This window comes from Falco cherrug, chromosome 7 (assembly GCF_023634085.1).
Source record: "Falco cherrug isolate bFalChe1 chromosome 7, bFalChe1.pri, whole genome shotgun sequence".
Taxonomy (NCBI): Eukaryota; Metazoa; Chordata; class Aves; order Falconiformes; family Falconidae; genus Falco; species Falco cherrug.
Window position 1 is genome coordinate 3,455,244 of NC_073703.1, and position 25,981 is coordinate 3,481,224.

Sequence of the window (25,981 nt, forward strand, 5' to 3'; positions counted from 1 at the left end):
GGGCTCACGCCAGCAGGGTGAGGGGCAGCAATATGGTGGGTCTCAGCCCTTGAGGCTTGGTTGGGAAGATGCCCTTGGCTCATGGGTGGCTCGTGGTGGCAGTGGAGGAGAGGTCCCTGGCAAGTGGTGCCCTCCACGGCATTTCACCCCCACTGGCTAGGTAAGGTGGCCAAGAGCCAGCCCTGTGGCGAGCATTTGCTCTCAGAGATGGGGAAATGTTCATGCAAGGGTGTCAGCCGTGGAGAGTGAGCCATTGGGCACCTGGCCTGTGTGCTGTGCTGGAGCTGGGTGTACAGAGCTGCAAACTGTTCCTTCCATCCAAGCTGGAAAGAGGGAGGAGACTGGATGAGGACTGAACTGGTGAGGAGGCTGCTGGTGTATAAAAAAGCCTGCCGCCAGCTGAGTCAACATGAGCCCCGCTAATGCAAAGAGGTTGAAGCATGGATTGGGAGAAACAAGGGCCGTGTTTTCCACAGCCGATGATTTTGGCATGGAAATCACAGGATGCATTTCACAAGGAGGCAGTGCACAGCAACAGGCTTTGCACCTGCCCAGATAACAGCAGCGGGACGCAGGGACAAGCACATCTCAGTGCTGTGGTGCTGAACGAGCAGGCAGTCTGCCGGAGACCCATCCTGCACTGAGACCTGTCCTGTGCCAAGATTGGTCCTGTGCTGCTGCATGTGCAGGCACCCACCAAGCCCCTAACAAGCCACCGGTGTCATCACCCCCTGCCCTTCGCCTGCCTTACCGCTGGCTCAGGGGATGCTCTACCCTGGTTCCCCAGACCCTGCCACAGCATGGTCTCTACTGGTGACTGTCCCACTCCTGGAGCTCCCCTACAGCCAGTGTGCCTCCTGCAGCCCGCCACTGCCCTGCCTGCTGCTCCTGAGCAGCATTCCTGCCCCCCCAGCTCTCCCATGTGGGCCCTGCGCCTTTGGGTGTTGCTGCAGTAACTGCTCCTGCTGCATGCAATTCTGCTCGGGCTCAAGCCTCGGCTTCGAGTGGGATGCCCACAGGAACCACTTCAATGTTTATTAAACACTTAAATGAAGAGAGAAGAAACCACTGCAATTAAAATACTTGGAAACCCTGGGAAATCTTTCGTCTGGACAAACTCCCTCTCTCTCACAGCAGCCAGCAGCAGCCAGCAGCTCTTCTGCACAGCAGCGCTCGGGAGAAGTGACAAACGCTTCACCTCTGCTTTCCCAGAGCAGAAGGGTCACACTGCAAATGCCTTAAAATCGACCAAAGCAAGCGTCACATGCAAAAAATAAACCTTGCTTTGTTTTAGAAATCAAAGTTTCCGTATTTGCTCAAGCCTTGCAAGCTGTCAGCTATTTTTTTTCCGTTACCATCCATATCATCTAAGGAGAGTCTGAGCTAATCCAACACTATCTGGGGAACAAAGTCCAGCTGCCTCATCTGGTACCAGCTCCAGCACTCCATCACAGCCAAACGCCGCTTGTCCCTGGTGCCGTCAGCACTGCTGTCCTCATGGCAGCCTGCTCGAGCTGGCGAGGCAGCAGGGACCCTCGCCTCGTGGGCAGCCCTGGCACACTGTGTCTCTGGGCACAGCCTCACGGCTGGCCAGAGGGCTCAGCAGCTCCAGGGGCATGAGATGACTTCAGCTTTCACCTAGTATAGGAATTACTGGCAATGCTAGCTTCCCAGTTATTATTTGATCCAAGATTTTGCAGGCTTCCGTGAAGGATTTCTCCTTGTGCGACTGGACCATTCCATACGCAGCAGGTCCTGCCTGCCTGTCCCTGCTGCAAAAGCCGGCGGCACTGCCCGGGGCTCACTCCCCGCCATGAGGAGCTGTGAGAAGGCTTGGCCCCACCACCACAGCCATCACTGCCCATCTCTGCCCAGCAGCCACCTGCTTGGCTCCAGGTAATGCACAGTGATGGAGGGGATGGAGAGTGTCTCACCTTCTCTAGGGGTTATTCTGGACCAGTCTCAGCTGGCAGGATGGGCCAGTCATGGGGAGCACCTTCTGCTGCATGCTTTGACCCATCTTTCACCCCAAGCAGAGGTTGTGGTGCTGTAACAGGACATGGGACCTCACTGATCAGGCTGGGAAAACGACAGAGGGGAGAGCCCTGGCCCAGGAGGAGAGTTAGCTGTGCGGGTGGGGAAAGTCCTAGAACTGAATACTGCTTGCAATGTGGCTAACAGCAGGTGTAGTCAACCGGGAGGACAGCAGCCCATCTGCCAGAGGAGCAGGTGGGCACAGGATGCCCAGGGCAGCACACGGCCCCGCTTCCCGCTCCCGGCTGGGGCTGCTCTGCCCTGATCCGGCACCGATCCAGCACCCGGCAGGCGCTCGCACCATGTCCCTCGGGGCAGCGATGGGCCCGTGTCCCAGCAAGTACCCAGGCCCAGCAGCTTCATCCTGGATATGCCAGCACCCTTCCCAATTCCAGCCTGTTCCCTCCTGTTGCCATGGCAACCTGTGACCTCACTGAATTCCTTGGAGATCTGCCAGCACTTTCAGTGGAAACACAACTAATTAACACGGTTTTCCTGATGCCCTCCCTGTCTGCAGGGGTTTGGTCACCCCTGGGATGGGGCTGGGGCCAGTTCCTCTGCCGATGTGGGCTGGCAGCTGCCCATGGGCAGCAGGGCTCATGTGCCGCCTCGCAGCCACCTCAGGTCTCACATGTGCCCATCACCCTGGCATCTGACCGACCCAGCACTCCTGGCTGCGGGGAGCCCCCTGGAACATGGGGAACACCAGGGCCCCCCCTGCCCTGCGCAGGCTCCAGCTGCACCATTGCCCAGTTTTCCCAGTTTTGCCCTGCTCGGCACAGCGCACAAGGCCAGGATGGAGGAGAGGGATCGAAGAGTGAGATGAACAATAATAAATGGAGAAACTGGGCCCTCTTCTCTCCCATGTGTGACATCCGCGAGCGGCAGCACAGTTACCAGGGTGCCCTAAGGAGAAGCGGAGGGTGGGAAGGGAGAGGATGGTGTCCAGGGGTGCTGATACCGCTGCACGCCGAGGGACCACCAAGGGGCCTGGGGCACTGGGGTTTGCAGCGTGCAGGGACTGGATCAGCCCCACGCTGCTGGGTGGGGAGGTGCAGGCTGTGCGTGGGACCGGCCAAGGGGAAGGCCACGAGTGGGGACATCCCACGGTCAGCAACATGCACAGGGCTGGACATGGCGAGTGCTTCCCTGGGGCAGCGGGGGGAGTTGGCACCCGAGGCTGGAGTGGGTTCCTGCAGTGAGTGGAGTGGGTGCCCAGCCGAGCCCAACCTCACGCAGAGCCAGTGCAGGCTGGGGGTCCCACCTGGCCTGGGGGTCCTGCTCAGTCTGGGGCTCATGGCAAGCCAGGGCTTGTGCCAGACCTGGGTTGATCTTTGATAGGGGGCCCTAGAGGTCCCCACTTGGCCCGGGGGTCCTGCTTCACCCAGGAATCCCTGTCCATAGGGTCCTGCTCTGCCCTGGGTGCTGTTAGTCCCAAGGTCTTCCCTGACCTGAGAGTCCCTTTTGGCCTGGGACCCCCACATCACCAGGCTCCCATCTGTCCCAGCGGTCCCTCTTGGCCCAGAGGTCTGGCTGTGCCCGGGGGTGTCCCGTGTGTCTGGGGGTGCCCCTTGGCCCGAGGCTCCAGCTGTGGGCAGGATTCTGTGCTGGCCCAGGGCTCTGTCTGTGCCCGGGGGTCCCGCGCGGTGCGGAGCGGCGGCCGGTGGGGCGGGAGCCGCCGGCATCCCGCGGCCCGGGGGGGCGGCCCCGGGGAGCGCGGCGCGGCCGCCCCCGCAGCCGGGCGGCAGGGCAGGGCCAGCCCCGCCGCGGAGCGGAGCGGCACGGCTCGGGCCGGCGCTGACGGGCTCCCGGTGCCGCCGCTGGCTCCGGCATCACATGACTCGCCCGTCTGCGGGAGACGCGGCTCCGGGACGCGGCGCTCCCCCGGCAGAGCCGCCGCCGCCGGCGCCGCGGGAGGCGAGCGCTGCGCGGGCAGGGCCCCGGGGCTCGGCCGCGGCATGAGCCGCCGCGGCGGCCGCCGGCTCTCCGGGGGCAGCGGGCGCCGCTGATGCGGGCGCGGGGGCTGCGGCTGCTCGCCAGGGACCCGCCCGCCGGCCGCCCGGCGGGGACCATGTGAGGAGCTGGCGGTGCCCACCAAGATGCAGAAGGGGATGCGGCTCAATGACGGGCACGTCACCTACCTGGGGCTGCTGGCGAAGAAGGACGGCGCCAGGAAGGGCTACCTGAGCAAGCGGAGCTCCGACAACACAAAATGGCACACCAAGTGGTTCGCGCTGCTGCAGAACATGCTCTTCTACTTCGAGACCGACTCCAGCTCCCGGCCCTCGGGGCTCTACCTGCTCGAGGGCTGCGTCTGCGACCGGGCGCCCTCCCCCAAGCCCTCCCTCTCGGCCAAGGACTCCCTGGAAAAGCAGGTGGGCGCGACGGGGGGGCCCGGGGCCGGCGCCCCCCGCCCTGCCCCGGCCGCCCTCGGAGGGGGAGGATGCCCCGGCCCCGCTGCCGGGGGCTCCCGCCGCCGCGGAGCGGCCCTGCCCGGCGCCCGGGACCTGCCCCACGCGTGACCGGGGCGGGGGATGAGACTGGGCTGTGCCGGGGGAGGGGGGATGCTCCCCGGGGTTGCAGTGCCGGGCCCCCCGCCGCGCTGCCAGCGCACCCCGGGGCAGCGGGTGAGTTCATTATGGGGGTGCCGGGCTGTGCCCGGAGCCGGCCCCGGTCGTCCCCCCCCCGCGGCTAATTAGCCGCCGGTATTGGCGGCGGGGCTGCGGCGCAGGGCGCCCCCCGGCGGCCGCGGGCCGCGCTTTGCGCAGCAGAGACCCGCGCCCCACGCGTGTCCGCGGTGCGGCCCCCCGTCCCCGCCGAGGCTTCGGGGCAGCGGCCCCGGCGAGGCGTGGAGGGGCCCGCGGCCCCCCGGGGCTCCCATGGGGTTGCTCTGTCCACGCTGTGGCTTGGCCGCTTAGCTTTGCTCTATCCCAAGCCGACGCAGCCCCCCCTCCGTGAGCACCCCGTGGGGTCTGCCAGGGGGTGGGGGGCACACACTCAGCCGCGGCGCTGGATGCTGGGTGCTCAGCGTGGCGGGGGGGGCACAGGGTCTTGCTTGCGGGTGGATTTCACCCCGTTCCCACTCCCCACACGTGCAGCGCGTGCTCCTGGCGTGGGTGGAAATGCCACGCACCCCCTACACCCTGGGCAGTGGGGACAAGCGGAACCGGGGCCCCGCATGGCACATGCAGGGCTGGTAGTTGGGTGCAGTGCTCCTCACCAGATGCTCATGGCTGCGGGTGGCACAGCACTGAAAGAGTAAATTGCGAGGCCCTGGGAGAATCTGGGTGCCCCCCAGGTCCCCAGCAGGGAGATGGGCCTGGTGGTGGGTGTCTCTCCCCCAGCTACGCCTTTCACAGGTGGGCAGCACGGCACCCAGCAGCGTGGCACCCAGCAGCGTGGCACGCAGCAGTGCAGCGTGCGGTGCTGGCAACCTCTGGGTTGTTTGTCTGGTGTTTGCTGGAGCTGGGGGTGCATCTGAGCAGCCAGGTGGGGAGAAGGGGTCGGTGCTGGGTAGGGGGGGAGGAAGGACTGGCTTCAGGCTGGGAGTGCACATCCCTGTCCATCACTGCCGTAGCTTCCAAATCTACCTCCGGTCTCACGGATGCGGACGGGAGCCTGTTGCGGTTGAATTCACCGCACACCTGGTTGGGTGCCCGTGTGGCAGGGGGCGCTGGGAAGCCCCTCGCGAGGAGGAGCTGGGGTGGTTTTCCCGGTGCTGGCAGCTCAGGCTGGGTGCTCGCAGGAGGCACCGAGCATCTTGGGTCCAGCTCTGCAGGTCTTGCATAATTTCTGCCTAAGCAGCCTTCCAGAGAGGTGGTGGTGAGCGCTGCCAGCAGACTGCGGGACAGGCCCCGGTGGGCACCCGCCGGGGGCAAGGGGCAGCCTGGAAGGAAGGAAGGAAGGAAGGAAGCCCCTTAATTGCCTCTGGCTAATCATGGCATGCTTAGCGCTCCAGAAAGCCCTGCCACAAGAGCCAGGCAGTGCAGCACCACCGCTCTGTGGCACGTCTCCTCGCTCCCAGCAGGGATCACGGGAGTATTTCCCTGTTCAGATGAAAATCCCGTTTTTTTTGCAACAGCTGTGCCTCCTCGCAATCCTGGGTCTTGCACAGGAGTAGCCTCCTGTGTATGGCACGGTCGGCTGTAGCAGCAAGGAAGGGTCTGTGGCTGCAAGGGGGTCACGCCGCTGTCCTGTTTTGTCAGCTGTGTCCTTTTAGGTAGCAGCGTAATAGATGTTGTTGCACGTTCCTGGTTCGGCTTCAGCCGAGCTTGCCAGCCAGGTTTAAAGCAAGCTGGCTTACCAGGTTCTGACTCCTGGTGTCTGTGCAGGAGGGATTTTCCACCCGGTAAACATCAAGGGGAGGATGGCACAGCCCCTTTCCAGTTCAAAATGCACCTGGAAGATCTGCCCTCACTGTAAGCGAGGGTCCGCTGCCACAGCACAGTGGGATCCTGCCACACCAGATATTTACGGGGCCACTGATTGGCACCGATTTACCAAGGTTTAGCGTCTGGCTTGTAATTTTGTATAATTCATTACGACAAATATAAATGAAAGTGCTCAAGCACTTGAATGCCCACTGCTTTGCAAACTAATTAATGGCATTACCAGATGAGATAAGCAGCAGAATATTTATGGTGCAGATCTGCAGCATGGGCTGTGCAGGAGGGCGAAAGCAAGCAAATGGCATGAAAGCCGGCAGGTCTCTGGGTGGAAGGTGTCAGAGTTCTGCAAACCAGATAAAACGTTTTCTTCCAGCTCACCTGGTACCGAGCCATGTTCAGTGGCTTTGAAAGGAAGGTGCCGAGGAAATTTCTAGCATTGCCTGTGATCACCATTAATTGTTTTCTGAGGGCATTTATCTATCCGGGCAGTTACAACTGGAGCTATGAGGACAATATTCCCTGCAGCAGAGGAGTTTCTGGTTTAGATTCCGTCTTCATGGGAGTAAAGCCTGAAAGGTTTCAAATTCTCCACAAAGGAGAAATTTTAAAACGTGGGTCTTTCAAAAACCCCTCTTTTTTAAAGTTCACATATGTTTTTGTGGTGGGGGATTTTTTTGCTGGGAATGCAGTGTATTTTTAGCATAGAGTGCATGCGAGGATAAAGGAGCAAAGTTCTTTGAAAAACAAACACCGAAGAGGGGATTTGGATAGCTCTGGAAACTTTCTTTTCTCTTTTTGTTATGTTTTTCCGCAAATGAAATTTTCTTCAAACCAGTTTGGTTTGGAAGATATTTTATTGTTGGGTAGGCTTCAGGCTGTGGCCCGGAGGAGGGGTCTGCTGCCTCACTCGGTGCGGGAGGTTGGCGTTTCGGCTGTGCGGGGCCGTGGTGCCAGTGGCGCGATGGACGAGTGCCCAGTGATGCTGGGGCGAGGCGTCGGTGGGGGGGTGAACCCTCTCTTTTATTCTGCTCTGGTGTCTGTGTCATGCCACCTCCTGGGACCTGCTGTTACCCCACAGGTGAGGATGCTGGGATGTGCTTTCAGGTGATCACATCTCCTGCCCCTTGGTGGAAGGGCCTATGAGAGACCCCCAAGTCCATGCTGTGTTGTAGGGGAGGGCGGGCAGGACATGGGGTGCCCCGGCTGGAACTGCACGGTGGGGGGCATAGACAAAGTGAGATCCCGGCTGAGGAGCTGAGCAGGTGTGGAGGTCTGGAGCTGATCCATCCCTGACCTCGAGGCTGTGTGCCCAGGGCTGGGAAGCGCCTGCGCTGAGTGAGGGCTCTCCATCACACGTCAGTCAGGCAGTGGGTTCACTCTGTGGATCCAGCCTTGAGTTGGATTTGCAGACCCGTACTCCGGTGCCGTTCTTAACCAGCAACCCTCTGGGTCTCGGATGAGAGCCAACGTGGTGCTGAGTCAAGTGGTAGCGCTGTGTGAAACCCTTGACTTGAAACTCAGAAGCTCTCTGGAGCTGTGAGTCTTTTTTTTTCCCCAAAGCCTAGGCTGCCTTTGTGAACACAGAGCCTATAGCTGGAGATTTTCTTCCCTAGCTCTGCAGCCTCTGCCAGCGATGGGTGTAACATTTATTGTCTGTGCTGTCAGGGGGCAGAGAAGGCTCAAGGAAGCATTTTGTACCCTGATGCAAGGCTGAGGACGAGCGGTCAGTGGGTGGGCATGTGTGGCCGTGGTTTCCCAGTGGGATGGGAGAAGGCTTGTGGAAACGGTCCCCACCAGCACTTCAGGGAAAGTTTTTCTTCCATCTCCCTGAAATGCGTCTGGCCCCGGTCCTGCTGGTTTCCCTGCACAGCGAAGGAGGGCATGGGAAGGCCACATGTCTTCTCAGCACCAGCAGCACAAAGAGTAGCAGGTGTCGAGCTGAAACAAAGCTCAGTCACTGAGAGCACCCTGTCCCTGGCACCCATCCCTGAGACACTGGAATAGCTGGAGGGTAGCGGAGCTGGAGGTACTTGGGTGCTTCGGGGATGCCTGCCCTCGCAGTGTGTTGGGTGCTGGCAGCTCTGGCTCTCTCGGGTGCCCCGCTGATGAAGCCATCCCTGGCAGCAGGAGAGGTTGGGCAGCTTCCTGGTGCAGCAGCATGGGCCACGGGATCCGTCTGTGCCTGTCCCGGCACAGGGAGCTCACCTGGGCAGAGCTCCCGGTACCCTCAGAAAGGGCTGCTATGGGTGAGCCAGGGACAGACAGCATCTCGCTCTGCCGGGGGGACTGGACAGGTGCCTGCTGCTGGTCCCTCTGCAGAAGAAGGTGGGATGGCCCTGCCAGAGCAGCCAGGCATTTGCCCAGATCTTCTCCTCTGGCGTTAGATGCGAGTGCCTTTGCTGGGTGCTGCCATCCCAGCCCCTATGGTGAGCAACATGTGCCCCCTGGGACCCCCTGGCTCTTTCCAGCAAGGGCCAGGGGAGCCGCAGATGATGGGTTCTCCTCCTGGGCACGTCTGTTAGGTGCCCAGCTGGCCGGGGTTATCTGGCCCATGGGCTCTAGGTGAGTGGGAGCAGCAGCAGAGGACCCACAAGTGGCTTTGAACATGGTCCCAAACTGAGGCAGGCAGGGAAGGGCTCAGAGCAGCGTGTGGCTCCAGTCACGGTGGCAGGAGGGGATGGATCCTGCCTGCAGAGCAGCTTCCGGCCAGGGCAAGCAGGGTGTCCATGGACACCCTGAGCAGGGCTGCCCACAGCCTGGGCACCCTGTGCTCCACTCTGGGCATGCAGGGCATTGGGGCAAGGATGCTCCTGCACAGGGTGCGGGGCGGCCGCCCACCCGCTGGAGCCCGGCACAGAGGCAGCAAAGCAAAATCAGCAGGTTGGTATGACAGGGCTGCCTAGAGACAGCGAGTGATCCCCGTGCCGCACGGAAATCCTGCGTTAACCGTGCATCCAGCCGCAGCTGAGCCGGTGCAAAACATGCTTTGCACAGGCGGGTAACGCGCTTCTTGTCTTCTAGAAAAGTCTGTTTTTTCTTCGGGGTATCTGTCTGAGTGTGCTGCTGCCTGATCGCTGTCTTTCTGATTATTCACATGATGCGTATTCAAAGGACAGGATCATGTGGTGTGATCTGTGTGACTGATGGCAACGGAGCGATTACAGCTGAGGCTGAGCGCAGGACACCTTGCCTCTGTGGGAGCGGGCTTTGTCATAGGATGAAAAACTATTCCCCAGATTTGTCATATAAATCCAAACAAGGCAAGTTTGGGAAAACATAGCCTTCTTACAGATGTTCCGTGAACAAAGGAGCTAAAGTCATGTAATGAACTGTTCCCCCAGCATTACGCACGGTGTGAGCGGGCAGGGGTGCTGGGCAGGATGCAGCCGGGAGCCGTGGCTGAGGTTGTGCTCGTCGCTGTTGCCAAGGGCTGGTCCGTGCTGGGCAAACCCATGTTTGCAGGACTCGTGACCCAAGCAAGGTGCATACATTAAACATGCTCATCCACCGCTGGTGGTTGGGGCTGTGGGTTTTATAAACATCTACAAATGTTTTTCCAAAAGGCTGAGATCCCCCATAGCCAAGAGCTGCCTTTTGCACGTCATCGCGAGTGCAAAGCACGTGGCCCTGCACAGCCCCGGAGGTTGTGAACAGTGGCAAGGAACATCGGGGTATCACGTGCTCAGCAGTAAATACCTGTCTGTCCCGAGCCCCAGCACAGTGTCAAACACCTTCCTGAGGTTTTCCATATTCGGAGTTCAGTTTAGCATCAATGTGTCAGGAATTTGAGCTCCAGCTTCCACAGTGCACAGCTAGGGGTGTGAGCAGCAGCCCCCTCTGAGGCAGCGGGAATTGTGCCAGAGGAGCTGTTGGTTGTTGGGCTGTTGAGAATAAGTGGGTCTGTGCATCCAAACCCTTGAGTTGTAGTAAAACAGGTATTGGAATATTTTGGTTGCTAAAGATCGCGAGTCAGTACTGGTTAGTTTGTGATAAAGCAAAATAGCTGACAGCATTTTTACTTGTAAAACAAAAAATGTGAAAAAAGAAAATGGTATTGAAAAGTTTAAAAGGACATTTTTCAATATAGTTTTGTTTTTTTATGTATGGACCACCTCTGATTAAGAGATCTCTTGGCTTAAGATGTTTGGCTCTTCCCGTCAGCTTAATTAGCCTTGATTCGCTCAATTGGGTCTTTGCCATGACAGCTGGCCTGTTGGATTGTCCTGTTGGATTTTTAAAAACTTCAATATTTTTTCCCTGGACTTGTGTACTTTTAGCCAGGCTTTCCGCAATGAGCTGAACGTGGCAGTAACTCAGCCTTCATACCAGCAGTGCAGAATTTATGTGCAATCTGATTTTTTTGAACTTAAATCACAATTTGTAAACCTAAACCTGAAATACTCAGAAATTTGCAGATTATCCTACTGATTCTTGTCTTTTAAACGTGATGCGTCTGTCACCTTTCACACATTCTCACCCAACAGATTCATGAAGTCTGCTAAAGAAGCAGAAAGGACAGAGACCTTCCCCCAGCCCAGCCCTGCTGGCTCAGCAGCCTCAGATACACTTTCTCAGCTGCGCACACACTTTTTGCAGATTTATTGCAAATAAGAAGGCGCAGTCATTATGGCAATGGTCATACTCATATATAAAGTCTGGCCAAGGTATGAATGTCTGGTACACCCAGGGTTAGGACTTTGGTGTAATGCTTGTTTCTTTATTAATTACTGTATAGAGGGATGCCAAGGCTGTATTTCCAAGCTGTTTGGGGGCGAGGGGGCTGCTGATGGTGCCAGTACCACGCAGGCATTGCTGATACCACGTAGGCATCGCCTGTGCCACGCAGGCTTGCCTGCATGCCTGTCTGCCAGCATCGCTGGATGATGTGCCAGAGAGGGGAAAATTTGATTTGATTTTATGTTTTTTTTTACAAATGTTTCTGCTCAAGACTTAGGGTGGGATTCACATGGGGTGAAGCCCCCCTGCTGCAGGAGGTCCCCTGCCTGCTCATGGGCGTGGGGCTTCAAAGCCCATCCAACATGGCTGATGCTTAGCCCCAGTGCCTGTGCATGAGCAACCTTACAGTCCGTCCTGAAGCAGAGGAGAGAAATTGCAACCTCTGGGATTTTTTCTTATTTTCAGCAAGCAAATGAGCTGCCTGACCACCCATCTCCTCCTCTGCATCCCAGGTCCTGTCTTCCCAGAGCAGATGGTATGTAGGTCAGGGAAGTTAAAAGCTGCCATTGCTGGCTGTGGATTTTTAGACTCATCCATCCAGAGCAGGAAAATTCTCCTCCCTTGCCCTTTATGTCAGCTGCAATAACCATCAGCTTCATGAACAGGCGGCCGCATACCTATCTGCTATGGGTGGATGGAGGGCAGGCGGGTCCCCGGCACGGCGGGGAGCATCCCCATTACAGAGGGATGGCGAGGGGCATCTGCCGTGGGGTGGAAAGGCCCCTGTGACGGCACAACAAAACCACTTTGTACAGGAAAGGGCGATGGTCACCGCTTCTTCACAGGTGGCATTGCTGGGGGTGTTTCTGCCTTCATCCCCCTGCTCTTGCACAGGCCCCTTCAGCAGACCCAGGCACCGGCAGTGAGCACCGTGGCTCTGCAGGACAAGCGCCTGGCCACATCGGTCGTGGCATCCAGAGCAGTCTGGCAAGTTGCTCAGGCTAAAAAACGCCCTGCCTCAAATTTTGAAAAATGCTGGAATACGTTGGTTTTTTGTTTTCGAAATAACACATTGTTTTAAAGCCTATTTGAATTTCTTTATCTGCTGACTTAAGAGAAAGTAAGAAGCAAAGTAAAACCTTTCAGGAGCTTAGCTGGACCAGCAGCAGCACATTGGCTTGTGGCAGGCCTGGCTCTGCTTCACCCTTCTCTGCCTTTACTCTGATAAACTGGAAAATTTGCTGTTTCATCCCCGGAGCCGTGGTGTCGGTGCCACCCAAGGCTCCTGTGGCACCAGCCCTTTGCTCCCTCTGGCCCCTGAGCCAGCAGCTGGGCACTGGTGGGGTCTGCATGGGCAGAGGGGGATGGCACAGGCCATCCGGGCGTTGGGGAACCGAAGCCCTGGCGCATGGGGAGCGGGAGGTCTGGGCAGCGCTCCCCAGGGAGCAGTGGGGACACGGCGGGGATGCCGGTGCTGCTGCTGGCGTGCTGTGCCGGGAGCCCTGTGGGGAGCCCAGCTCCCTGTGGCTGCGGAGCCCCTGGGGAGCTCACCAGCTTCCCTTAAACATCGCTGCAGAAGCAGCACGTGGCATCTTGTTGTGGCTGTGGGACATGGGGATCTGTGTCCCAGCGAGACCCCAGTGTGGGAACCCCCCAAAGCACTACGGCAAACGCGCTCTCTGTAATCATCTTGTTGGCTTTTATTGAGGATGTGGAGGATGGAGGAGCGAGCATCGCAGCCGCGGTGGGTAGGAATGGGCATCAGAGGGACACAGGCAGGGAAGTGGGCAGAGTCCTGCATCTTGGGCTGTGCAGGGTCCTGCATCTTGGGATTGCCGGGGACCCACATCCTGCAGCGCACAGGGACCCGTGTCCTGGGTGGCAGGAACCACGTCGGGGGGTGCGCACACAGGAGGTTTTGCTGCTGCGGCACTGGGAGTGGCAGGGGGCAGAGCTGTCACTGCGCTAACGGTGCCAGCCCAGGGACAGCAGACATGCGGGAGGACATTTCTGGGGAGATAGTCCCTGCACATTAATCACTCGGGTAGTCTCCTTCATTAATTCGAAGTCATTTGTTGAGGTTCTGGAAGCAGAAATAGCTCCTGAGCAGCATTCTGCTATTGTACTCTGAGCAAAAATAGCCAAGCTGGCGCTGGGGATCTTTAGCAGGAAAAGTGACAGAGGGAGCGGAGTTTGGGGAGTGGGCTTGGGGGGCTGGGGCTGTGGTGGGTGCTGGGCCAGGTCCCTCCCGGCTGGGCCACCCTTGAGCAGAGCCCTGGGGACACACTGGCTGGGGCACCCCAAGAGCAACCGCTGGCAATGGGCTTTGAGCTGCTGGCTGCTGTGGGGATCCCGGAGACCCCTGCCCATGCTGGCATTGCCTGGCCCTGTCCTGCCTGCACCTCTCAAGCTGCGAGTGCCTGATGCTGTGCACAACAGTACTGGGTGTCCAGGTATGGGACTTTGCTGAACTACCTGCTGGAGCTGAAGTTCTCCGTGCCTTGGGCTGCCTCCCATCGAATTACTGTGAAATGTTGGGGTTACGTGCTTCTGAGGCTGAGGCTGAAGCAAAAGACATTGTTTGCCTCCACTGAGGAACATTTGCATAACCCTGGGAGCCTGGGCAGCTCGGGGTCTGCGGGATGAATTCAGCTCCTGGTGCTGCTGGGGGTGCACCACCTTCCCCCTGTGAAAAGCTGGAGCAAATAGATTGCATCTGCTGTTTGCCAGGAAGCAGAGTGAGAGGTGGTTTAAGAGGGGTCAGTGCCTCCGTGGCTGTGAGTTCGTGTGGTCTTCAAATGAGCAAAAGATGGGTGTGAGAAGCAGCAAATGGAAGCTGCTGGGTACTTGGTGCCCTGCGCTGGGCAGGGGTGGCCCAGCAGCTGGAACTGCCCCAGAGAAGCTGGGCATGGGTGATGCTGGAGGCAGGGGCCAATCCTGCCGCCCCCTGCTCTGGTCCTGTCTGTGGGTCTGTCCCATGGCTCGGCCATGCCCCCAAGCCACAGCCCCCACCACAGTGAGCAGCGCTGGAAACGCTCCCGGGCTGTCAGGTTGGATGTGTCACTGTGATAACAGAGAAGGATCGTAATTTAGGCGGAGATAAAAGGTGGTGGGAGTTTTATTATTCAAATATAAAACAACTTCCTCCTTTTAAGCACGCTGCACTTCCTGGGTATTGTATGGGGATAAATTGGATTGACACGGGGAGCTGCCGTGTGTGTGCTCACAGGAACCAGCTTTTACTTGCGCGTGGAGCAGCGGTTGGGACCAAACTGTCCCGGCCATGGCCCCGCAGCAGCTGCCAGAGCTGCCTCTGGCCACGGTGGGAACATTTCAGCCCCACATCATCCAGCTCCGCTGCTGACACCATTGAAACTGTCATTTGCAAAACCTTGCTGGGTTTAAGTTAGATGAGCCAGGAGCCATCTGGCAGAGCAATTTGGGTGCTGCTGTTGGAGGTGCCTCCGTGGGCAAAGCAGGAGAGGCGGCGTGGGCAGGATGGGTGCCTGTCCCGCGTCCCTGCCCTGCTCCCTGCCACCCTGATTTTAAAATGTGACAAGTCCTGAAGCTGTATGAGGTGCTGCTTTCCTGGAGGGCCCTGGTGAGGGTCAGGCATGGTGCCTGTGGGTGCAGGGCTCTGAACAGGTCTGTTCGCCCATGGGAGCACACACGGGTGCTGCATCATCCCCAAGGCACCCGCAACGCCTGGGAAGGGTGGTCCAGGGCTCGCTGTCCCACCCCCAGGGACTGGTTTGGGGGAGCCACGGAGGCATCGCCCCATGTTCCAGGTCCATGGGGACTCAGCTGAGCACTGGCTGGTGGCAGCGGTGGACTGTGGCATGCTGAATGTACAGTTTGTCCCCGCAACACCGGGTGCTCACGGGGGCACTGGGACTGAGAAGGGGCTTTCCCACCCCTCAAGTCCCTGTGGCCAGGACACTGGGGCTGGCGGGGCGAGTGCTTGGCAGTGCCCTGGCACGGCTGGTGATATTCCTGAGTCGGTGTTTTAAGGGGGAGGATTTCCAGACTTGCCAATCTGATGAGCTCTTTTTAATGCTGTTTGCAGGGGAAGGGATGTAAGAGAGATGGGCATAAAGCAGAGGTGCGTAACTACCACAGTTTTAGAGACCAAAAATTTCTGGTGAATTTTCTATCGGAGATATCTTGCTGCCAGTAAAAGCCTTCGGAGGTGGGAGGGAGAAGGGGGGTGAGAAGCGAAGGACTGTGGAGCTGCTGCAGCTCCAGATGTGTTGCACAGACAGAGACAAGCAGCAGCCCAGCTGCCAGGAGCTCTCGCCAGCCTGGCTATGGTGGGTCAGGGAAGTGGGGGAGATGGATGATGGCATGTTTTACCATGGAGATGACTCCACAAGGAGAAAAGTTGTCTGTAGGATCAGCAATAAAAAGATATTCCGGGTAAAGGATCCTGGGCAGAGATAAAAGGGATGCAATAGACGCATCTTGAACAGGGTCACAGCAACAAGCAGTTGCCCCCCAAAAGGCAATAGAGCTATTTCTAAAGGAGGGCTCTGGCATGGCCCCAGGGCAGTGTAGGGTCCCCGCCACACCCCAACCCCCCACCCTCCTCCTCTGCAGGACCCCAGTGGGCTGGGTGAGCTCAGAGGGTGTTCCTCAGGCTGTCACCCGATGAGAGACGAGCCTTAGGTGGGCATGGTACTAGGTCAGGGAGCTGGGTCTCCATCCGTCTGTGCTGCCTGCATTGGCATCACCTGGGAACGGTGACTGGCTTCATCTCAGCTCCCTGCATCCCAGTTTCACTGAAAGCATCCTGCATCCATCTCCTTAACACCCCTGGGCTTGATTAGGGATGGGCAGGGGAGAAGAGATAAAGATGCCTGGGGAGGACGAGGACAGGGGAGAGCTGGGAGGGGTAGGGATGGGAGATGTAGCCCTATTTTGGGGCAGCATGGTGAGCAGTACCCCTGCTGTTCAACACAGAGGCAGTGATGGTGCTGGGCCACCCGGCTGTGCTGGATGAGTGCTAGCCTTGCCCCTGTGCAACACCCCACTGCCCATTCCTGCCTGCAGACCGGCATAGGGGCAGGTTCCCATGGGAGCTCCTGCCTGTGTTGTGGTGCCTGTCTGCATTTTCATGGCATGCCAGGGTCTGTGGTTGCAGCCGGCTCCTGCCTGCCATTCCGGGGAGCAGGGGTGCATGCCAGGGAGCAAGCGGCGGGTTGGGTTTGGTTGTTATTTTTTTTGCCAAGATACCTGTTAATTCAGATCCCTCATTAAACCTAACAGAGGAGCAGATAATGTCAGGATGAGCTTTTTCTAGTGGGTTTCATTTTAGCCCAGTTATTCTGGGCAGTATCCGGCATTGCAGCGTGGTACCTGTTTCCTAGGAGACTGCAGGAAAGCACAGGAGCAGCACAAACTCCAGCCGACGCGGGCTGCCACCGCACACAATTAGCACAAATACTGTAAATGTCAAGGGAGGCTAAATATAGCCCTGCGCTGAGCCCTGGTACACCGTTGCCCATTAGAGCCTCCTGGCTCGAGCGATGCGAGCACGTGGGACCGGGGCTCTGCTCAGCATCAAGCCCCAGGCAGCAGCAGGGCTTCATTTCGCTGCCTGAGGATGCTCACTGCCTGCACAGGCAGGGATGCAGGCAGCATCCAGCTAAACATCCTTGCTCCTTTCCCGGGGTTAGGATTGTCCCCGAGGTGATTGCTGCAGGATCAGGCCAGCAGCCCCCTCGGCTTTGCTGGTTTGAGGTTTAGCTGAAGCCGGGTGTTTGCCCAGCGGGATTTCCCCTCGGAGCATTTCTCTGCCCTGCCCTCGCCCATGGCACAGCTGCGCTGCCTCAATGGCAAGGGGCAGCTCTTCCCTGAGTGCTGAGGGCAGCACATCTCAGCTGTGCTCCTGGTGTTTGAAAATGTGGTTTTTTTAAAAAAATTAAGCAACTTGTGGTGGATCATAAAGCGCTTTTCTAATGGCCCTGTCAAGTAAGGGGTAACCTTGCCCTGTGTTTGCTCCCACAGCATTATTTTACTGTTAATTTCAACCATGAGAACCAGAAGACCCTGGAGCTGAGGACTGAGGATGCCAAGGACTGTGACGAGTGGGTGGCAGCCATCGCTCACGCCAGGTACCACCCTCCGCCAGCACAGCCCGGGGGTGAGGGGTGTCGAAGGGGCAGCTGTGCCCAAGGGCAGCTGCAGGGAGCTGCAGGCAGGGAGCTGTTGAGCTGGGCACGGCCGGCGGGCAGAGCAAAGCGCTTTTAGTCACCAGCTCTGTGTTGGGGACCCTTGTGCTGAGAAGCAGGCTGCATTTGGATGTCCCTGCTTGCCCATCTGCATCCCCATCCCCATCCCCACCCCTATCCCCATCCCCATCCCCATCCCACGTGGGGTGGCCACCCCAGCAGGCTGGCACTGCCTGTCCCAGCCTGGTGGCAGAGGGATGCCCGATTCACCGACAGGTTCAAAGACTGTTGGGAGGGGTTTTGTCTGGAATAGCAAAAACAGTCAGAGAGAGATTTTTCCAAGCTTGTGTTTCTGTGGCTTGGGAATGCTGGCACATCCCACCTGCCCAGGGGAGCCAGCATGGCACAGCCACGTGTCTGGTGAAGGAGGGTGCCAGGCTGGCAGCGAGGAGTGGGAGGCGGTGAGTGTTGTATGCAGGAGATCAGAGAAATATCTGCTGCAGCACCTTAACGAGAGCAGGTGCTCATAAGAGCTTGTGTCACAAACGTCCTTGTTGTTAAACTTTTGGGACCTGGTAGGTGAGAGGGGCTTGGCCATGGGTGTTTGGTGGGTGGTTTTTTGTCTCCTACCGTTTCCTTAAAATTTGCATTGTCTTTTCTGTTTGCACCCTTGCGGGGAACCCGATTCCTCTCCAAATCAGTCAGTTCTGAGTAGCAGCATCCCAAACTGCAAGAACTGCCTCCTGGTTCACTCACCCTGTGGGTACCCTGAGCCAGAGGGGCAAGGGCAGCATGTAGGACCCAAGAAGGTGAACAACCCCCCCAGCAAACCACAGCGTGCAGACACTTCAGTTTATGTGCACATCCCGGGGGGAACGTATGGCAGTGGGACCACAGGAGGAGGGATAGTCATGGCCTTGTCTGCCTGCAGCTACAGGAACCTGGCGACGGAGCACGAGGCGCTGATGCAGAAGTACCTCCATCTCCTGCAGATTGTGGAAACGGAGAAGACCGTTGCCAAGCAACTCCGCCAGCAGATCGAGGACGGGGAGATCGAGATTGAGCGCCTGAAGGCCGAGGTGAAGAGCCCGGCATCGCCCCATGGATGCACTGCCACTCACTGGGGTGACCCACGGGCTGCGGGCGGCATCACCGCGCTGGCAGGAACTGGGGGATGTCGCGGCTGCTGTATTTATACTTGTTTTCATGACACCAGGCTGGCCCTTCCCTTGCAGAGAGGGGTGAGGGCATCGCCTCTGTTGGAGGTTTCTCTTGCAGGAGCTGTGCAGCGGGCGGCTGTGGCTATGCCGCCCTGATATCTGGGTAGGGGTGGACACTCCTTATCTCACCAATTTGCCGTCCTTATTTTCAGCCTCGATACTTTGATTAGACGCCCTCAGCGTGCTGCATGCTTGGTGGTAACATCTGCCAGGTGGTGCAAAGTGAAAGGAGCCGCTGAAAAAGGGAAGGAGCCTGTGCCAGGTGCAAGCTGCATAACCTGAGCACAGCAGGGAATTTACATGCACGGTGCTATAAACAAAAGGGACGCTGCAGTAAGAAGTTCAGTGGGAGTGGCCCCTAAAACCTGCTGCCCGTAGCTTGTCCCAGAAGCTCTCACAGCAGTTTGCTGCTCAGTAGTTTGCAGCATTGGGCTGTCGGAAGGGTGACACGACGCGGGTTGCGGCAGACAAAGCAACAAAATGCAAAAATGACTCAGCAGGCGGTGCCGAGGGAAGCTGGCATCTCTGAGGCACCCAGGAGGCAGATGCTTGGAGGTGTGGGTATGCCCTGCGCTGCCTGGCCCCCCCATTGCAGGGCTGCAGCCAGCCCGAGGTACCCTCTCACCGCCTGGGCGGTGGTGCTGCTGGTGCAGGCGAGTGGGGGGCACCCCAGGGCCAGTGCTGGCCCCGTCCTCGTGCCTGGCAGGGAGAGTCAGGCAGCGGCTTCATGGTGGAGGCAGCTGGGAGCATGTCCTACTGCCTGCTGGGCTGAGACGTTGACCCTGAATCAGTCAAAATCTCAACATTGCCACGGAGGAAGCAGCTGGAGAGGCAGTGAGGGTGAGAGCGGTACGGCACATCCTTATGGTGGCCTTTTCCTGAAATGTGGAATTTTCGAGTTAAAAAGCGCAGGTTAGTTGTCCCTGACCATGAGTCAGGGCATGCTGAAGGCTGCTTTTTGTCTTGGAGGAGGGGACAGCTGTTTTGGCACTGCTGGATTTGTGCTCTCCAACAGAACAGGATCAGCCTCAAACAGCCTCAGCTGCAGCCCGCGGCCCCGGCTGGGTGGGGGGTTTCCCCTGGGACCCTGGTCTGGCGCTGGCTGGGAGCTCCCCTGGCCCGGTCCAGCCTCCAGGTCAGGGAAAGCTCTGCTCCCCTGGGAGTGCGGCCAGCGTAAGGGGCAGGGGAGGTGAGCGGTGGCAGCGGGGCCATGAGCACCTGATGAGCCTTCGGTCAGGGGCGGTGGGAGATGTGGTGTGAACCCCAAAATTAGCGGAGGGGTCGGGATCAGAGGTGGTGGACAGAGCTGCAGCCCGTCCCCCGTGACCAGGTACATTTGATTTTACCTTGCAGTGGTTTGTTGGGTTTTTTTTACTCTTCCACAGGCTTTGAAGCAGAGATCAAATGATCAGCTTCTACTTTAATGTGCAAATTTGGCTCACTCAATTTAAAAAAAAACAGAAACCAAAATAAAACCATGGCACCGGCAAACGCACTTCATGGGTCCTGGCTGAGATGTGCCCAGAGCCGGTGCAGGGAATGGCTTCGGTGCTGTCAAACACTTAAATGCAGAGGGTGTGCAGGGGATGTTTGCTGACTTGAGGCTCCATAGGAAAGCACGGGGAGAGGAAAAAATTATTTTCTAAAATCTAACCCCATGCAATGACATGGGGTGAAACCAGTAGAGCTGTGAGTGAGCTGCATTGGTGCCTGTGAGGCTGCGGCCACTTGCTCCAGCGTGTTCCTGCTCCTGCTGAGGCTGGCGGTGCTGGGGGGGCTCTGTAGGAGAGTGGGGGTGCTGGGGGGCTGCCACAGCACCAGGGAGCCTCTCCGGCTTGCACCAGTGGGGTCAGCTGGATCGGGCTCATCCGCAGCCCTACACCAGGTGCCAGCCCCATGTTCTGCCTCCCGGCAGTGAGAAGTTTTGGGGAGATGCCTCCATGCCGAATGCTGGGGGGGTCAGGTCTCTGGGAGAGCTCGGCGCTGGGAGGTGGCTGTTGAGCTTTGTGACCGCACCGACCCACAGCATTTTTAGCTTCTTAGGGCATGAAAACACACAGCTCCTCATCACAGTTTGGATTTTGTGGCAGTCATCCCCCCTTCCCGAGCTGTGACCATGTGACAGAAGTAGCTTCTGCCCCATCCGCCTCCCCAGCAGCTCTCTGCTCATCCTTTGCTTTCCCTTCTAACAGCCCAGACACCAAAAAACCCAACATGCACTTGCCATGTACCGCAGTTACTGCTGCTGGCACTTCCCAGCATCACTGGGAAGCAGAGTCTCCAACTGAAAAAGATCTCAACCCAAACCTTCCTTTTTTCCTCTCTCTCCAAAATGTGACCTTTTTTCCCCCAAGAAAGTCCTCTTTGAAAGTTTTCTTACTTGGGTTATTTTCTATAAAATCAAGATTCAAATCACATTTTTACCAATTTTCATTTTCTGGATGGTGCATTTTCTGTTTTCCTTTCCTGTAGCTTTTTAAAGGGTTGTGGCCGTGGGGGCAGGGACATGGCAGTGAGGAGAGGAGTGAGAAAAAGTACAGGCGAGAAACAGTAAAAATTCAAATGCTTGGAAGCTAACGTGATTCTATCCAATCTGTGTTGGAAAGCTGGGACTGGGTGAGAGTTTGTCCTCGTCTGCAAGTTTTAGGGTGCAAATGACTTGAGATTTTTCTTCCGTTTTCTCTCCAACTTGTTTTTTAATGACTCGCCTGCGAGGCTTTCTTGGGAAAGAGGCATGCAGTTTGCATTGGGTACCCAGTGGGATTTCCAGGTCCCTGTCTCTGTGGTGTGTTCAGTGAGTGCGGGGGATGCCAGGGAGGTGGCAGCGCCCTGACAGCTCTGCAGCATCTCTTTATCTGCTTCATCTACCCATCTCACACTAAGAACCAGCACCTGTGTGTCAGTAGTTAAGCTGCATCGATGTGCCGTTCCTCGGCACTGCGCGGCAGCAGGGTGCCCTTGGCTCCCGGGAGATGCCAGGCTGTGCTGGGGTGGCCGCTCACGCCCTGCCTGTGCCCACAGATTGCCTCCCTGCTCAAGGACCATGAGCGCATCCAGGCTGGCCAGACCAGTGCGCCCAGTGACGACGACAGTGACATCAAGAAAATCAAGAAGGTGGGTGGCGGCGGGTGAGCGGTGTAGGGTCTGGTGCTCATGGTGGGGTCCCGGTGCTCGTGGCGGCATGACAGACACACTCTGTGTGGGGCTGGTAGAGCAGCTGGCCTGGGTGAGCTAGCTGAGGAGGTGCCTCTGCTAATGGGTTTTTCTTAGGAGGGAAATGTGTTTTGCAAACCTGGAGACCCTTCTGCTCGTTGTGTTTGCTCCGTGGGGCACTCCCCGCTCTCTCCGGGGGAGTGGGGCATCCCTGCCCATGCTGGCTTGCGCACAAACAGCGCCTCTTACATCTGGCTCCTCCCACAGCTGTGGTTATGCCTTTTATTTTTGCAAAGAAAAAGCCACTGCCCCAACAGCTTTCCTGCAGGGAGCAGCAGACCCCATGAAGAAATCGGCTCCAAATACAGCGCTCTTGGGGAGAAGAAGCCACGCTTATCAGGAGATGCAGCTTGCTGTGCACCACACTCCCACAGGCGAGCCCAGCACCACATGGTGCCACGGAGGGGACCAGCACTGCCACTGCTCAGGAGCAGGTCCTGCCCTTACCCGATCCCTGGGAAAGCCTCTGCTAGCCCTGGGCACCTGCTGCCCTGTGCAGGGGACACGGGGTTGAACCCTGTGGATCCCTGTTTCTTGTAGGAGTCTTCCATGTGTCTCTCTGTAAAAGGGAAAAGAGGACACTGTCTGCAGTTAGAAAGTGCATTTAGATGAGTTCTCGTTTGTTTCCCAGCCGGAAGGATTCAGAGCAGCATCAGTAGCAGGCACCATCGTGCACATCTCCGCAGAGCCAGGGAAACCTCACCACAGCGCCACGGTCCCTGCACCATGCCAAGCGCAGGGCACCTGCCCGGCTCCTCAGCCTGGCCCCTAACGTGGCCGCTGCTCCCTCGCAGGTGCAGAGCTTCCTGCGGGGCTGGCTGTGCCGGAGGAAGTGGAAGACCATCATCCAGGACTACATCAGGTCCCCCCATGCTGACAGCATGCGCAAGAGGAACCAGGTTGTCTTCAGCATGCTGGAGGCAGAGGCTGAGTACGTCCAGCAGCTCCACATCCTCGTCAACAACTTCCTGCGGCCGCTGCGGATGGCGGCCAGCTCCAAGAAGCCTCCCATCACGCATGACGATGTCAGCAGCATATTCCTCAACAGGTGAGTGCCATCCTGGGCTCCAAGAGCTCTGCGGCACCCCGGCACAGCCAGCAGCCTCTGGACAGCCTGCTGCCCTACCCCAGGAATGGGTGCTGGGAGACTCCCCAGGAGCCTGCAGCCTGGCCCCCAAAGCCATGGATGGAGCTCACCATCCCCACGGGACACCTGCACAAGCAGCCCAGTGAGTGCTTGGCACTGACATGAGGACGTGCCGCAGGGGATGATGCTCCAGGGCTTTGGTAGCAGGTTGGGGCTGCCAGGAGCCCGTCTGTGTGAGGTCCTGGCTCTGGCGGTGGGGAGGGCAGTGTCCTTTGGCAGTCATAGCAGCCCAAAGGTAACGAAGGACGAGTAAAGCGGGGAGGATGCAGCTTTCACGGGAGATGGTGTGGAGGGGCAGCCGCAGCCGCTCCTGCAGATGTGACACGAGATGGAAGCCGCTGCAGTGTGCCAAGAGTGGCTGTCCCCAGGGGCTGGCTGGGATGGGGGGTGGCACTCACTGACTCCAGCCAAGCCATGGTGATGCCAAGTGTGTCATCAGTATGTGCCAGGTTTAATGGCAGCTGCAATGGCTCTGTCCCACGGTTGTCCCACAGCAGCAAGTCTTACCTGCCAGCCCTGGAGGTGCTGGCCACCTGTCCCTTGCGGCGGGGAGCATCTCCAGGAGCAGTGCTCTTGGCTCCTGGCATTGGCTCCTGCCCCTCTCCACAGCCCTTGCTGCTGCTGCTGCTGGGAGCTCCCTGGGCTGCATGGGGTGCCAGCCTGCTCTGGCAGCAGGGAGGGACCCAAACTGCAGAACCCAAATTCCAGTTTTCCCCACATCTGGGCTTGTGTGAAGACAATGCCTTGTCTGGGACAGGCACAGACAGAGCCAGCGTCGGACAGCGGGTGCTGGGTGCAGGGGAGGCTATGGTGCTTTCGCCCCCATTACCAGCACCACTCTGCTGGGCTGGGGCAGGGGGTGGCTTGTTCCCCTGCAGGAAGGGGGGGTCTGGGCTCCCCTGCATTTCTGGGTTGACTTCTGAGGGGAGCTTCAAGCTACTCAGTTCCTCCCTCTCCTCCTCTGTCCTTGTCCATCACTCCCCATGCACCTCCAGGGACCCTTTCTGCACCCCACCTTGTGCAGCCACCTCCCCAGCCAGCCCGAGGGCTCCCCTGCTCCCCTCTAGGCTGGTGATTTTGTTTAATTAGTCATTATTTGCCACTTGTTCATCTGCCTTTTCACTCCTTGTTTTATCTTTCAGTGAAACAATCATGTTTTTGCACCAAATCTTTTACCAAGGCCTGAAGGCAAGGATATCCAGCTGGCCGACGCTGGTGCTGGGTAAGTGTGTGCTGCCTCCTCGCCGTGTTCCCTTCCCACGCGCTGGCAGCGCCGAGCCTGCTCTCCTCCTCCTCCTCCTCCTCCTCATGCAACTCAACAGGCGTTTTGCTAACTGGCAGCAGCGGTGAAATGCATCGCATGGCACATTGTTCCGTGTTTGTATCGGTCACAGGGGCAAGGACTGGAGCAAAAAACCCCAGAGAAACCAAGTTGCTGTGTTCCTGGTTCTGCTGGGTGGTGGAAGGGGTGGGCTGGACCGTGCACAGGTGATGCTGAAGAGCATTGCTGTGTCAAATTAGACCTTCAGCTAGCACTGCAGGGTTTCTTTAAAACCCAAACTGGGCAGACCTTGGGCTTGCACAAGCAGCAGGAGATCCCAGAGGGTGCCACAGGTGGGATCTGGGAGTGAGGAGTGTTGGGAGCCGGGGGGCTGGATCCCAGGGGGTGGGCTGGACCAGCACACCCACCTTTCCACCGCCTCTCTGCTCACAGCCGACTTGTTTGACATCCTGCTGCCCATGCTGAACATCTACCAGGAGTTTGTGAGGAACCACCAGTACAGCCTGCAGATCCTGGCGCACTGCAAGCAGAACCGGGACTTCGACAAGCTGCTGAAGCATTATGAGGCCAAGCCTGACTGCGAGGAGAGGACCCTGGAGACCTTCTTGACCTACCCCATGTTCCAGGTGACGGCTGGCACCGGGATCGGCCCCAGGAATGCCACCACAACAACCCCTCCATCCTGCCCACCCCCTGGCACTGCACTGTGGCTGATGCCCTGCTCCGGTCTGTTGTGCCACAGATCCCCAGGTACATCCTCACGCTGCACGAGCTGCTGGCTCACACCCCCCATGAGCACGTGGAGAGGAACAGCCTGGATTACGCCAAGTCCAAGCTGGAAGAGCTGTCCAGGTCAGACCCACCACTGCCTGCCCCTGCCCATCCCTGCCCATCCTGGCAGCCAGGGGTGCAGGGCTGGGGCCAGCACCACGGTGGGTCGGGCCGGTGGAGGGGTTTCTTGGGCAGGCTGCCAGCACGGTGGGCTGCCCTTCTGGTGGGCAGGGAGCAGGGCTGGGGCAGGCAGACCCTCACCCACAGGGTTTGGTGAGGGTGCAGTGCCAATGGGACTGGTCTGGTCTGGGTGTTCGTACGGCATCTGCAGGGTAAAGCTGGTGGAGATGGTCATGGAGGGGTTGTGCTGTCCCACTGGGGTGGGACGCAGGAGAAGCTCAGTCCTCAGTTTGCTCAGAGCCCATCAGCCATCCCTGACCAGGATGAAACCCCTTGCGAGCTGTTGGCAGTTTTGAAAGCTGAGATGTTCTGGTGCCACCTCCTGCCCTCCTGTGCCACCCCACCCCCGGGGCCGGTGGGGTGGGAGCCTGGCTGCTGCTAGCCAGGGGCTGCCTTTTCCAGGGCTCCTTAATGATGAAAGACCAATTTTGGAGCGCCGGGATGGCTCTGAAGGTCCAGCTCTGTCCTCTGTCTGGCATGGCTGTGCCGGTGGCTGCTGGTGGGGTTGCCCTGCGGTAAGGGGCTGAGTGCCTCCAAGGCAGCTGCAGTGACCACTTGGGAATTGGCCACGATTCCCTGTTCCCAACCCCCTCCCTCCACAGGCCACGGACCAAAGCATTCTGTGTGTCCGGTGCCAGCGTGTCTGGTGCCAAACCCACCAGCACTCCTTGGTCCCAGGGTGATCCATCAAGAGGTTCCATCCCTTTTCCCACTCCTCAAGAAGCAGGGATGTCGCAGGGGGCTAGTGATGGGGGGGATCTGTCAGCCCTACATCAGAATTTTGCAATTTCTGATGCAAGAAGCACTCACGTTTCAATATTTAGAAATCTGGAGGTACAGCCCAGGCTGATGTGTGGGTTACCTCCTGAGCTCCGGGGTCTGTCTGGGTAGATACAGGT

General features: G+C 58.3%; 1 protein-coding gene across 3 annotated transcripts in view; it reads left to right on the forward strand.

Annotated features, from left to right (window-relative positions):
- The first annotated feature begins 3,793 nt into the window (after nucleotides 1-3,793).
- The window catches only part of RASGRF1 (Ras protein specific guanine nucleotide releasing factor 1), a 41,894-nt gene continuing 19,706 nt past the window's right edge, over nucleotides 3,794-25,981 (forward strand). For all 3 annotated transcript variants that reach the window (XM_055717056.1, XM_055717057.1, XM_055717058.1), the window contains exons 1-8: nucleotides 3,794-4,409; nucleotides 17,106-17,212; nucleotides 18,201-18,348; nucleotides 21,511-21,603; nucleotides 22,497-22,750; nucleotides 23,992-24,071; nucleotides 24,564-24,757; nucleotides 24,874-24,983. In XM_055717056.1, coding sequence (XP_055573031.1) covers nucleotides 4,134-4,409; nucleotides 17,106-17,212; nucleotides 18,201-18,348; nucleotides 21,511-21,603; nucleotides 22,497-22,750; nucleotides 23,992-24,071; nucleotides 24,564-24,757; nucleotides 24,874-24,983 — 1,262 coding nt within the window. In that variant the 5' untranslated portion in view covers nucleotides 3,794-4,133. The remainder of the gene's footprint in view (nucleotides 4,410-17,105; nucleotides 17,213-18,200; nucleotides 18,349-21,510; nucleotides 21,604-22,496; nucleotides 22,751-23,991; nucleotides 24,072-24,563; nucleotides 24,758-24,873; nucleotides 24,984-25,981) is intronic.